The sequence below is a fragment of the Lethenteron reissneri genome, chromosome 41, assembly GCF_015708825.2.
Source record: "Lethenteron reissneri isolate LAM-NWPU_2019-01 chromosome 41, ASM1570882v1, whole genome shotgun sequence".
Lineage (NCBI taxonomy): Eukaryota > Metazoa > Chordata > Hyperoartia > Petromyzontiformes > Petromyzontidae > Lethenteron > Lethenteron reissneri.
In genome coordinates, this window is record NC_083819.1 from 2299181 (window position 1) to 2312658 (window position 13478).

At 50.1% G+C, this 13478-nt stretch overlaps 1 protein-coding gene across 1 annotated transcript in view; it reads right to left on the bottom strand.

Moving 5' to 3' along the window:
* LOC133352821 (nidogen-2-like) overlaps positions 1–13478 on the bottom strand; it is an 89470-nt gene that overhangs the window by 18476 nt on the left and 57516 nt on the right. Inside the window, 4 exon segments of the mRNA XM_061568743.1 lie at positions 2827–2996; positions 6761–6994; positions 7909–8037; positions 9395–9538. Coding sequence (XP_061424727.1) covers positions 2827–2996; positions 6761–6994; positions 7909–8037; positions 9395–9538 — 677 coding nt within the window.

Consider the following 13478-nt stretch of genomic DNA (forward strand, 5'->3'; position numbering starts at 1 on the left):
GCTGGAGCTATGCACTTTTAAATCTAGATTGAGAATTCATTATTTTACAACTGCTTCTCTAGTTTGTCGTCCTTCCCCGCAGCTCCGATAAGCACCGTGCCGGTCATGCGGCCGGCCGCGATGTGCAAACAATAAACGCGCGACACTCGCAGAGTTAGCAGCGGGATTCCTTCACCGCTCCATCCATCCCGCATGAGACCACGGTGAGATGGATGCTACGGCGGATTTAACGTCTCGTTGGAAATGCTGGGGCTGGCTGCGTACGAGCTCGGTAGAGATGAGTTCGTCGGTTCAATGATCCCCTAAGCTAACAGAATCCTAGAGAATTAGGAAAATTACGCCTTGTAACGAACTGTCAACACAACTTGCTCGTGAAGGATTCTCACCACTTTTTTTTAATGTGGCCCTTCATGACCACATTCCATTATAAACAGTATCGTCATCTGCGGCCGCTGCTCAGTGCAGACATCTTGCATGACGATGATGACGACGACGACGATGTGACCGCCTCTGCTCCTACACAGCTGCAGTTCGTCTCAACACTAGCGCTGGCACGCAAATGGCAGGACGGCAGCTGCTCCTTCGACTCTTGGAAGGGAGTAGCGGAGCACTATCCACCGCCCCCTCACTAACAATGATGACTCTTCCCAGGCCTCGTTGGCTGCTCGAGATGGGGGGTGGGGGGTGGGCTCCCTCATGGATAATTGACGACCCAACTTCAAAATCGTTTGCACAACCCTACAAGGAAGTCCCTCGTGCGGCCTCATTGTATCTCCACTTTAGATGTCTGTGTGTGTTTGTGAGGGGAGCCGCGTTGCGCTATGTGCCCCGTCGACCAGAGTTCCATTCCCGCTCGCGCCCAATAACAGTGCGGAATGTTTGAGCCGGTCCTAAGCCTCTCCGAGGTCGACTCAGCCTTAAATAAGTAAACATCAGCACGAGGGAGACAAATGCGGCTGGGCATGGTACCCAACCACTTGTGTGCCGTGTCAGCCTTCATAGGCGCTCACCAACAGCACTTGCCCCAACAGTGTGTTCAAGGCCATATGGGAGATGTTTGTCTTTATTTGGCGTGCTCACAATCAACACTTGCCCTGGCAGCCTGTGAAGGCTATATCGGGGGATCTTAGTCTTTTGTGTGCAAATTCTGTCACTCGATTGTCATCAGCTCCCATTCCCTACAGTGTTGCATCCTTGCCGGGGCTCGCTTACTTCCCTTTGAACAACGCGAGTCCTATTCGTTCACCATTTCAGAGGTGCCCCCACCCCCCCCTCCCCGTTCTCCTCTCTCTCAAGGTTATTCAAGCTGTGCATAATTGTCCACGCGGATGCTGAACTTGCACCAGTTTTGTTTGCAAGTGACCACGTGTCTGATCCGTGCGTCAGACGAACTGGCGGCGAGCACCCATTTTTAAAGATCCTCCGGTCACGACAGTTTTGCTCGTCGACGTAAAATAAAATAAAAACTCTTTTTTTCTAAAAATAATCTGCACTGCTCTCCTGTTTATCTATATTTAATCCGCTTTGATATCATCTGTCGTCGGTGCCTAAGGCGACATCGGAGAGGCTTGCTTATATTTTGCCTGCAAAAAGCCTTCTTCATAATTCTGAAACAATTAGTACAGCGAAGTTGGAATCCTGTTGTCGTGTCTGGGGTAGCGCACCGAGTTCCTGCCCCACTGCAACTGATTAGATTGCAACGTTTAGCAGTGCGCGTGATTGATGACCCAGCACTCGATGATTTACGCACCATGAATTATCACGAGCAGACAGCCACCCCCTTGTCACTCTGCTATCGCGACAATTGTTCCTCTTCCCATGGAACTTTACCCGTGGATTCCTCCACCCATGTTGAGAATTTGCTCTGCCAGACTGTCAAGTTTCTTCTCATCAACACTGCATCTCGCCACCATACTGCAGGTCGCGAGAAACCACTCACTCGGCGCGGATCAAAACCCTTCACATTCCGCTTCTTCTCTCACTGCGACACTTTGGACATCACTCCCCCTTCGTCTCGTTTGCCAGCTGTGTATGACCTTGCTCAAATCAACAAACGTATTTTCTAGTGATCTATTACAACCCTTCACATTCAAGTGCAATGCCTTGGGCATAAAGACCACCACGGCCGACGACCGATGATGCGCTGGAGACACTTCCTGGGGAACGATTGATTTTGCGCATGGCCGGATACGCGACACGTGGGAGACACTCGGCCTCGTGAAATTCGCAAAAAGCACCGGCAATTCCTGAAGAACTGCATTGTGGTCCTCTCGTCTGAGGTCAGCCTCAAAGAACATGGTGACAGAATGCAACCGACTGCTCAGACTTCTCACGATTCCAGAACTTGCCGATGTTTTTTTTACATAATGCACGAGGCCGAGTGCTCTTCGTAAAGCATCACTGTGTAGCGTGCACAACGTACGCGCCGTCCGTTCCTCTACGATGGGCGCTCTCATCGTTTGTAGACGCTATAACTTGTAGGGACCGAAATCGTATCGGTCTTGAGAAGCTGGCCAAAGGACGGGCAGTGGATGGACGAGTGTCATTGCGGTGCCAGTAGCCACGCGCCACCGTGCTGCTTGTTGCTGGCCCCTTGGCGCTTTGACACCGGTGCTGAGCAACTGTGACAACGACGACCACGAAAACCAATTGCATCCTTCTCCTTGTGCCGTAACCCACTTCCAATTGCTGCTGCTGCGATCTCATCCCCATTGCCACGACCTCTTATCCCGTGTTCCCTGCTGCGTACTCCCCCACGCGTCACGGACGACGGGGCGGACGAGCGTCGAGGAGTTCCCAAGCGGCGTGGAGCGTCCGGCTACTCACGTGGACGGACACCAGGATCCTGGCGTCGCCCGCGTTCATGCTGGTGCCGTGCAGCGGCACCGTGCCGATCTGCTGCCCCTGGGCGTAGAGCAGCTGCGTGCCGGGAGGGCCCGGGTGGACCACGGGGCGAGTTGTCGGGTCGAGCACCGGCGGAGCGCTCGTCGGGAGGCCTGCGTCGGTGTGTGCGTGTGTGTGTACGTGCGTGTGTGCGTGTGTGTGTATTTGAATGTGAGCGGGCGTGACAATGTGGGTTTGAGTGTGTGTGTGTGTTTTTTTATGGAGAGCGGTAGAGTAGTGGTTAGCACGCTGCGTTACAAACCCGGCGACCCGAGTTCGAATCCCGCTCATGGCCACCAATGCCAGTGACGATTATCTGAACCGGTTTTGGGCCTCCCCTTGGTCGACAAATGAGTACGTGGTGCAATGTGTAAACATCGCCACTGGGGAGACAAAGGCGGTTGGGCGTGGTGCTGGCCACCCACCCCCTCGTGTGCCGTGCCGGCCTTCATAGGTGCTGCTCGCTAACAGCAATTGCCCAAAGAGTCTGTGAAGGCTACACGGGGGATCTTTGTGTAGTCTTTGTGCAGATACACGTGTGTAGATCGATGTGTACGAGGGACATTTTCACTTCATAAACGTGGCGCACGCGCAGATTAAACCATCTCGCAACGTTTATAGTACCGACATCACAATTAAAAGTGGCCCTTGCCCAATTTCTTTTGAGAGCGAAGGCCTAATGAGAAAAGAATTTGCTGTCCACCATCGGACGAAACATTTCTCACGCGAAATGCGCAGTCTGACGGGAAGTCCAAGCCAGCTGCACAAGCAGTCACCTCCGTGACGTGTAAATCAGACACCAGCCAAATTAAACAACACAGCTGTCCTCGCCGATAGCACGCAGAAAAGTGTTTCTGGGCAGTGCTTGATTTAATGCACATTTCATCTCCTCGTTCCCACCCTGCCTCTCCTCACCACCACCCCCCCTACTCTCAATTTTCCCTGACCACGTTGCATTTATCATGTCTCCCGGGCCGCAAAGCACGCAGCGCGGCGTACTTGTGTGTGTGAAACTACCAGATGGTACCGATTGTTTCGTCGAGAGTAGGGAATTATGCTGCGAGCAGCCACAAAAAAAAAACATCGTACTAATATAGCCCTGCGCTTCGGAAAATATGAAAGCTTAAATTACAGCTGCGTGATATATGTATTTTTACCTATCTAATTATTTGAATTATTCTTGGGCAATTTAGTGTTAGTATTTATCTCGCTCAAATAATTATTCTTCTGCGTGAATAATACAACCTTAACACGTTGTTGTGTTTTTTTTTACAAAACCACCCCCGTTTGGGAATGTTAATACCGGGCAACCTTTTCTTATGCTGAGCGCGCAGCAACTGTGTTCAATGTTAATGACCCAATTTATTTTTGAATGATATCCATCTCGATTGCTGGTGCTGACTAAGAAGCATACACTCCACGTTCCTATGGCATGTGCCAACATATCTAGGGGTATAACCTCTTTTTAACGTTCCACCGAGCAGTGCAGCTCACAAAATGGTATCAATTTTATAATCCCTGGAATGATGATGAGCTCAGTTTTCTGAAACTGCATTGCTGATGTTTTATATATATATGCATTGTAAGAAGAAGAAAAACATCTCCGTAAAGATTTTTGGGGCCAATGTTTTTAGCAGGTGGCTATTAATCATATTAAAGTAACCATGGTAAGCTGCATGATGAGTTCGTCTAGCCAGCACCACAATTTGCCAACACTTTTATCTCGCTATTGCTGATGTCATCCTCTCAACAGACCACATTTTCTCCGACTTCTCTGGTTTCATTCCAAACATAAACATTCTCAACAGGAAACTGACGAAACATTCCAAGAGGAAAATGCAATTGACAAGCAGCACCACCATTGCAAGGTGGCCGTAGAGCAAAGGGATTCTAGAATCTATCTGTGCGGAGATGTGAGTGTTCTGCAGGTGCTCCGGTTTCCCACCGCATGCCACTTATTCATGGAAATGGTCAGACGTGCCAAAGCAGCACCGGCTTTAAAAAATAAAAATCTTGAGATTCAGGCTTTCCTGGGCAAATAAAAGGCATTGTAAATTACAGTGAAGATCTTTGTTAACCGAAAACGTTTCATTCGAGATTTCGGCAGCCACTGATGCCTTCCCGACTAAACAAAGGGGGCATTATCATTCATTATGTTCGGCGATAAAAAAAACCCGCCGTGGTTCACGTTCCATGACGATAGTACGGCACTTCATCTTTCGTGAGGTGGGGTTGGGGGGCAGCGTTGATCAGCAAGGTTTCTATGTCCACGTCGAGGTTGGCGAGCGAGCCAGTGGACGGCTTCAGGAGCAGCCTCGCGGTGAACGTCTGAAACGCTTCCCGTCGCAAATGATCAAAGCTGTCGGCGGCGTTACTGTGCGGTCCGTGGTTTGTGATTGGCGACAGCCGGGACACTGTGGGCTATTAATTCTAGATGTGAAGCTTTCGTGACTGCAATGATTCATATTCTTAGGTTTTTTCGGTAAAGTCACGTAGGTAAAACAATTAAATTTTAATTAATAAAAGTAAAATTAAAAAAAATTAAAAAATCACGACGTTTCGGAGGCAACACAAGCTTCCGTCTTCAGGTGGAACCGTCACAGCACGATAGCTGTATCAGCTTGTGTTGCCTCCGAAACGTCGTTATTTTTTATTTTATTTTTATTTAACTTTTATTATTTTTAATTTAAATTTTTTACCTACGTGACTTTACCGAAAAAAACCTAAGAATACTGTGGGCTAGTCTTAGTTGCCCGTCGGTGCACGAAGTGGCCAGTCTGTTCGTAGCACTAAAGCTCCTGTTGGTGGAGATGTTCCGTTATCGCACCACCAGCCAGTCGCGGCCGTTGGGGAAAATATATTGGTGCGGTGTGAAAACTCACGGAGGTGGGGTTGGGGATGATGGGGGAGGGGAGGGTGGAAGTGGGGAGCACGCAGTTTACAATCTTTATAATGAGCAGGTAAGGTATTGTTAGAGTTTATTTCCCAATAGCTTTTTCACCAAGTAGAGCCCACCCCCACAGGCCCCGAATAACAAACCACCACTGGAAACCACCATTAATCTATTTACGACTAAATTAACGACGTATTATTTTCGCACCTCCGATTGATATGGTTGGCTATATGTATGTCAGCATACATACATAAGTAAGAAGTTATTCATAATTGAGTTTAGGGTCAGATCGTCGTGTAAGTCAAACATGTGACGTAAACCCTCCTCCACCCGACAAAGCCAATCAATAAAGTTGTCACGTGATGTTTCTGGCAACTGCTTGATTTTTTTTGTCAAGGCGCTCTTCCTCCCCTAACCCAGCAGCTTAAATATACGCTGCCAAGCTTGGTGGTGTTCATTCAGACGCTGTCTTTCCGACAGACCTGTTCTTCACCTGAGGACGGCTGCTTGCGTTGTGGCCGAAACGTCGTGAGAATTGTATTATTTTATTATGTTTCATTTTTATTATTTTATTATCTCCCTTCTACGTGACTTTACCGAAAGAACCAAGAAGATGAACTGCTTGTTTGCGCTAGTACCGGCAAAACTGCGGACTACCCAATTGTTAAACGAGTGCAGATCACTATCCAATAACATTACAGACGTGCCAATTAAAAAAAAAAACATTGCATTTCTGACAACCGGCGAACGACGCTGGGTGTAACTTCCAGCGAAACGCCGTACCCACTTGAATGTTGTGACATTACTCTGCGACACACCGTTGCGTCGAAGCAGTAATAAATCGGCACGTTCGTTCAATCGCGCGACAACTTCATCAATCGGCTACGTCGGGTGGAGGAGGGTTTACGACACACATTTGTGCAAAGCCCAGCTCCACTGCGCGCGCCGAACGAAGCGGAAGACGACCAAGCGTCGGGCACTCACACGGGGGCTCGGATCCGGGCGGGCTGCGCGTGCCGGCCACCTCCTGCCCGTCGCGCGTCACGCACCAGCAGTTGCCCGTGCTGCCGTGGCACTGCACGGGACGGAAGGCCCCGTGCTCGTCGCACTGCGGCACGTAGCGGCCCACGATGGGCGGGCGCGGGCCGCGGGGGCTCGCGGCGCCAAGGACGCTGTCCCTCCACTGCTCGCACGGCGTGCGCTGACGGGACGGGGCCTCTGTGTGGGGACGCGTGCGGGCGACACAAAGACAAAGGTTCCCCCGTATAGCCTTTAGGAGACTGTTGGGGAAAGTGCGGTCAGCGAGTAGGCTGGGACGGTACATGTGGCGGTCGGGTGACCGCACCACGCCCGGCCACATTTGTCTGCCGAGTGGCGGTGTTTACACACCACACCAGGCACTCATTTGAGGCTTAGGCAACACACACCCACACACACGCGCGCGTGTGCACACGCTGTTACCCGCATGACTATATACATACGTACGAATGTACGTGCCAAGAGTCATAATGATTTCTTGCTCAAATGAGCATTGAGGCTATGAGACATTGGTGCTCATCTTTTATTTCCAGCCCTGAGCCAGTGATGGAAATTCCTCATTCCTATGGTGGGGGAGGGCGTATCCACAGGACAACCAGTGTTGACCTCGAGACAAATCAGTACTTATTTGATCGACCCCGGAGGGCTGATGGGTTGAGTCAACCCTCAGCCGCTCGCTCAATTACTGAGCCACCTGAACAAGTGCTTAATTTCAGCCAGAATAGTCCGGAAGACTTCCAGAATGAACCTAATTTCATGCACTTGAGCACTCGGTTTAATCATAAGCCGTTGCCCTCATTCAAATCCAGGATCTCAGCAGTGCCAGCTCAATGCTCTGTGCGCTGCACCACTCTTCGATTATATATAGCACAACTGACAGGAAAATTGTATCTCAAAACGGTGCAGAATTAGTAACGTGCGCCGTTATCTCACGGAGCCGCGGGGAAAAAACGACAGACAAGCGGGGAAAGAGGCAGGCCCGAACCGGCGCAAACAATTGCCCAAGCTCTGCAGCCCTATAACGGCGCGTTTGTTCAACTCCACGAACGACAGCTGTTGGTTTTTGCTGAATATGAATGTTGTAGACGCCCCACCTGTGGCCACGGGCGCGCAGTTGAAACCGTCACCGTCATAGCCCTGGCGGCAGCGGCAGGCAAAGGAGCCGGGGGTGTTGTGGCACGCGGCGTCGTTGTGACACACGCGTGTCACGCACTCGTCCACGTCTGAGACGAGCGCAAGGGGGTGGGGGGTGAAGGGAAGCGGGTAAGGGGGGGGGGGTAAGGAACTACGCTCATCAGCCACAACCGGTGCCAGGAGACATCGTCGCACGTGGCGCTAATTCAATCTCAGCCTGCTACGATGGTAAACAAGGAACCTCACGCGAGAATGCCGTAATGCAATTCCATTCTAAAGAGCCTCTTGATGACGAGTGAAATGGGATGCAAGCTGGCACGCGCTGCGTTATGCTCTGTGAATAAGTCAATTAAGACAATCAGACACACGCGTAGACAGAGAGAGAGAGCGCTGTGACATTAGGTGTGTGCAGAGTGAATGCAGTCGCTGCTGCTGATGCTTGGGCGATTGTACGCTGGTTGGGAAAAAGCAATATAAGCAGGGGTTACTGTATTTTCATCTCGGGTATATCCCAAAGAAGGCTGTGTGAGTAAAATATTTTATTACGTACCATCTCAGAAGCGAACATAATTCCTGCATTCGTTATTTATAATCAGTCAACACGCTGCACGTATGAAACTCGTTTTTTATTGGCTTCAGCCTCCTACCTTTGGTGAATAAAATATATGACACGTTTTTTAGGCCAATCGTCCGTGACATAAAAGCTTTGATTTCTGAGCGGCGCCAGGATCCGGCGCTCATCCCAGCCGCATGTTTCTCCGCGGAGGACCCCACGTGAAGCGTAGTCATTCGGTTTATTTCCCAACATAAACTATTCAGCGGACCGCACTGGAAGCTTGTCTCCCCTTAAAGCCTGTTGCAATGCTCACCCTGGATGGAGACCGGGATTTCCATTTCACCCGAGGGTGGGATTTTCCCGGCTGTTTCAAAACTCTTGCGCGTTCAGCATTGCACTTGGGTCGCCACCTCCGAGGTAGTACAACGGAGGTCGAGAGACGACCCCGGCAAAGGTAGAACGTCTCGAATATTCTACTTGCGTACGTATTGCTCGCTCGCTCGCTTGCTGTGCCGCAGATTGTTTGGCGCGACGTCCGAAATCGGCTTCGGAAGCTCCGAGCGCGGAAAGCGAAACGTCGGACGTCGTGCCGAGCGACACACGACGCGACCCAAATGTGAGCAGTGTCTCACAAAACCCGGGAGCGGAGAGAGCTACACGTACGTCGACTTGAGTGGCCGTACTTTATTGCGTAACTGACCCAAAAAAAAAGACCCGGACTTTTGAAGGCCCACTGGGGAATATTCACAGATTTCCCATGGAGAGGGAGGACGTCTTCGGGAAAAAAAAAAAAACCAGGACGGGTTTGGCAAACCCCTGAAAGTGAACCGAAGCGGAGCTGTCTCGAGGCAGTGACCGCGAGACGCCGCCGTGAACCGCGTGGCTCGTACCGTCGCAGCGGTGGCCGTTGCCCCAGTAGCCGGGTAGACAGATGCACGTGAACTCCTCTCCGCCCACGTGTAGGCAACGGGCCCGGTCCGGAGGTGCGCAGTTGTTTCTGCCATCCCGGCACGGATCGCTCGGGGGGGCTTGCTCTGAAGTGGTCGGGGGGGGGGGGGCAGAGAGGGTGTTGGTTGAGTTAGTAGACGAAACGCACGAACGCAATAGGCACCGCTACGCGTACAGCTTCCTGCGCTTGACCTGACTCGCTAAGCCTTGAGTCTTTATCTCTTTGTCGACGTCTGCTCTTTCCAGGATTTACTTGCTTGATGCGGTACACTTCATAAGAAATGTTAAGAACTCTACGGAACGCTTTCATGACCAAGGCAACCATTCTCTTCTCTTCTTCATTAAGAGCCCGGGTTTCACACACATGCATTGCGATTGAACACATCACGTTTCTTCTTTGATGTCAGTTACATTGCTCTACTTTCCCATATTTTATCCAATTTCCCTTCAAGGCGGCTGTCACCGAGTCCCATTTTAATGTCCCTTTTTCACTCCCGGCATCTGCTGTAACGACGCTGCCCGATCATTTAGCCAGTATTTTGTTTTACTTGCAGATTGGATGCATACATATTTCACGAAAAAGACAAGAAGACCGAGGGTATATTGCCGCCCCAAAAAGTTTGGGGAATTTCACTTTAAAAGAGCGTGCACTCATATTTACTACTCTCTACTTGAAGGTCATATATTAGCGTGGGTTATTATACCGCAGATATATATTTTCAGGCGCTATTCTGTCAGTAGCATAGAATAACAGGCTACTTTTATTTAAAAGTCTTTTCAAGCAATCGCAGAGTGAAAAAGCTGTTTCTGACTCCAGTATGTCAGAATGCCTTTGCCGTGCCTCTCTCTCCGTCTCTGAAGGGCAATCGCCTTAAACATTGCCCGAAACAGTGCCTTACAATTACTCATCAGAGTTTGTAAAACATCACCAGTGGGTGAATCGTTACGTCATATTACCACGTAAATATAAGGGTCTTCAACGTGATACTTTCCGTCAAGTTTGTGCAACTTTATATTTGAGCGCCTTGGTCTCAGCCTTATCTTCCATAACAACTCGAAACGTTTGATTAAACATGCCATTTAGGGACAATTATTTATTCACAGTGTCTCTTTCTCTCTCTCTATTGCCATCGCGAGTTTCCCTAAGAATCCATGCTACTCCTTACATAGCCCACTCTCACATCTCCACTCTAAGAGCCCTCTGCTTGGTTAATAATATAATAATGAGAGAGCAGTACTCCTTTTATGCTTGACTCCATCAACCTGTGACTTCAATTACCCATGTGAGTTGTAGGCTGCACGAAAACTCCTATTCTATGCGGCCCTACGTCTTCCTAGTTTTTCCCGTAAAATCTGTTACAAAATGTAGTATTTTTATTCTTAGTATCCACAATGCCTTGGATAACAGGAATCGTGGAGAAATGTCACCATAATATCCACTTTTTTTTTCACCACATAAAATCGCGGAAAATGTTGCAGGATCACTGTGCTTGAAAGGATTTCTACCGCGGTAACAATTCACAGGCGTCTGTCAATCCACCTATGGACAATGCCCTCCCCGCGTCGTTTCATTCACGATGGTCAAGCGGCCATATTTCATCATGCCGTGCAGTGCGGGAATTGCGTAACGCTGCTACTGGGTAGTTGGAAGCAGATACCCCCAACAACAGCGGAGGAGCGATGCTCACAACAACGAGCGGAGCGCCTAAAACGTTGGTGCAGTAGGGAGCACAGGTGGTGCATCTGCCAGTCATCTCGGTTAATCCAAATGACCTGGGTACTCCTGCCAGTGAACCTTGGATATTTCACGTGGCCTCAAGGTGCACCTAGCCTGGCATAGGCACCGTGGTGGCGTCAGGCAGGCTGCTGTTGTTGTTGTGAGTTTAGATATCACTCGTTGCTGATCTTTGCCATGGCTGGGAATCGAATTGTGTGTCCACAGCGCTCGGCACTAAACAGTGCGCCCCAACTCCAACCCCCTCCCCCAACCCCTCGCTCGCTTGTGAATGGGGAAACGTCAAAGCGCAGGTGTGTTGGTGCAAATAAAGAAAAAAAACAGCAAAGGTGCAGGGCAACAGCACAAGCCTGCCATTAAACTCCACCTGAGCGTCAGACGCCAGCCGGTGGGAATCTGGGAACGTTCCAAAGAAGGGCAAGGCAAAGGGCAAAAAAAACTATCGGAATGCTCACGACCTTGTTCAGCGAGCCTTCGTGCGGCGAGGGGGCGCGTGTGTGTGATGTTTAGCAAGCGCACCTGTGCAGGAGGGCCGTGTCCTGTGAAACGAGCCAACATCCGGCTCATTGCACTAGCTCTTGAGCTTGGTATGCAATTAAAAGTTCCTTGTGATCGTTTGGAAATGGAAATTACCTTATTAATACGGTATAAATGTACCCTTGCTGCCTCGGCACATGAAGGCGAGCCAAGAGAAAATTGTTACGAACAAAAAACTTTTTTTAATCTCTTGCCAAAAAGGGGAGAAGACACAACAATTTGGCGATGGACTTTCCGTGGTGATTATTTTCACAGGAAGCTTGCCGACTGAACGCTCCGGTCTGTCTTTTCAGACCTCGGAAGCTGCGCAAAGTCGAACCTGGTCGTCATTTGGATTGGGGAAATAGGGGGTTGTCACTTGTCCTGGTTTCCCAAGGAACGTCCTCTCTTTCAGGTCTCTAGGTCTTCCTGGGACGTTAAAAGTCTCTCTTTTGAATCAGTTGCAAACTGATACACGACGACTCAAAACGACGCTCTTAACGTGTGGTTCTCATCGCTTCCGGCATTGCGAGATTCTTCTTCTTCCCTTGACATGTCCCAATTGCTTTTGTACCTCAGAAGTGGAAAACCTTAAGCCTGCGAAGGCATCAGTAGCCCATTGCTTCTATCTTTGCATAAATGCCTCTGCCTTGATATCAGCCTGACACACAGTGAAGGTGAACCTAAGAGACAGGCGGAGAAGTTACCACATGCATATTGTATAAACACTGTATACAGCTTGCAAGCATGTGCGGTTGCTTACGTAACTGACTAGCAGTATCATTGCCCAGTAAACATGAAATATTGGGCCAACGTTAACATGTGTATTGGCTAAATGGCGTGATGTTCATTGTCTGAATCCGACGTACTGGCAAGGACATGCTGTGTTCATGATTTTGGCAATCGCCCCGACTTCCATCCGCAAGTTACTCCGCTGCAGATTGTGTGTGCATGTCTGTGTGTACCCGTGTTAGGGGGCGTGGGAGCGTGGCGGTGAGGTGTGGGAAGCTGTAAGCCCCAGGCTACTTTGGGCTCGCCTTCCCATCAACCAGAGGCGAGGAGTGGTGGTCGTGGTTACTTATGCCCCCACCGAAGATGAACATCCGTGGAGGGATGCAGGCAAGGCCAATGAGTCAGATGCCTTCTATGACCTCCTGTCACAGGTGCTGGCTAAAGTGGCCACTCGGGACAGAGTCATCTTGTTGGGTGACTTTAATGCCCGAGTTGGTCATGATGCTGGCACCTGATCTGGAGTGATTGGAAGGCATGGACCAGATCAGCTCAATAACAACGATAGGAGGCTGCTAGATTTTTGAGCAGCCCATGGGCTTGTAATTACCAACACGCTCTTCCGGCATCGGCGCATCCACACAACATCATGGATGCATGCCGGGTCCAAGCAAGAACATCTGCTGGACTACATAGTGACGGATCAGCGGATGCGAGCCCATGTCCTTGACACCAGGACCTACCGTGGAGCTGATCTGCCCTCTGACCATCGACTAGTCATCTGTAAGATGCGCCTGCCATTCTTCCACTCCGGTGGTGGGTGTACACCCAGGACCCCATTCCAATCAAAAGTGGCCTGGTCTCAGTTAGCTGATGAAAGTTGCAAGCGAGAATTTCATCATCGCTTGCAGCTGGGGTTGGCATCGTCCCCCACTCCACCTGATGTCGAGGGTAAATGGGCGAGGTTTAAGACTATGACTCATGCAGCTGCAATGGCTGCTTTGGGTACGCGGTCCAGACCTCCCCAGAAACCCTGGCTGACGGAG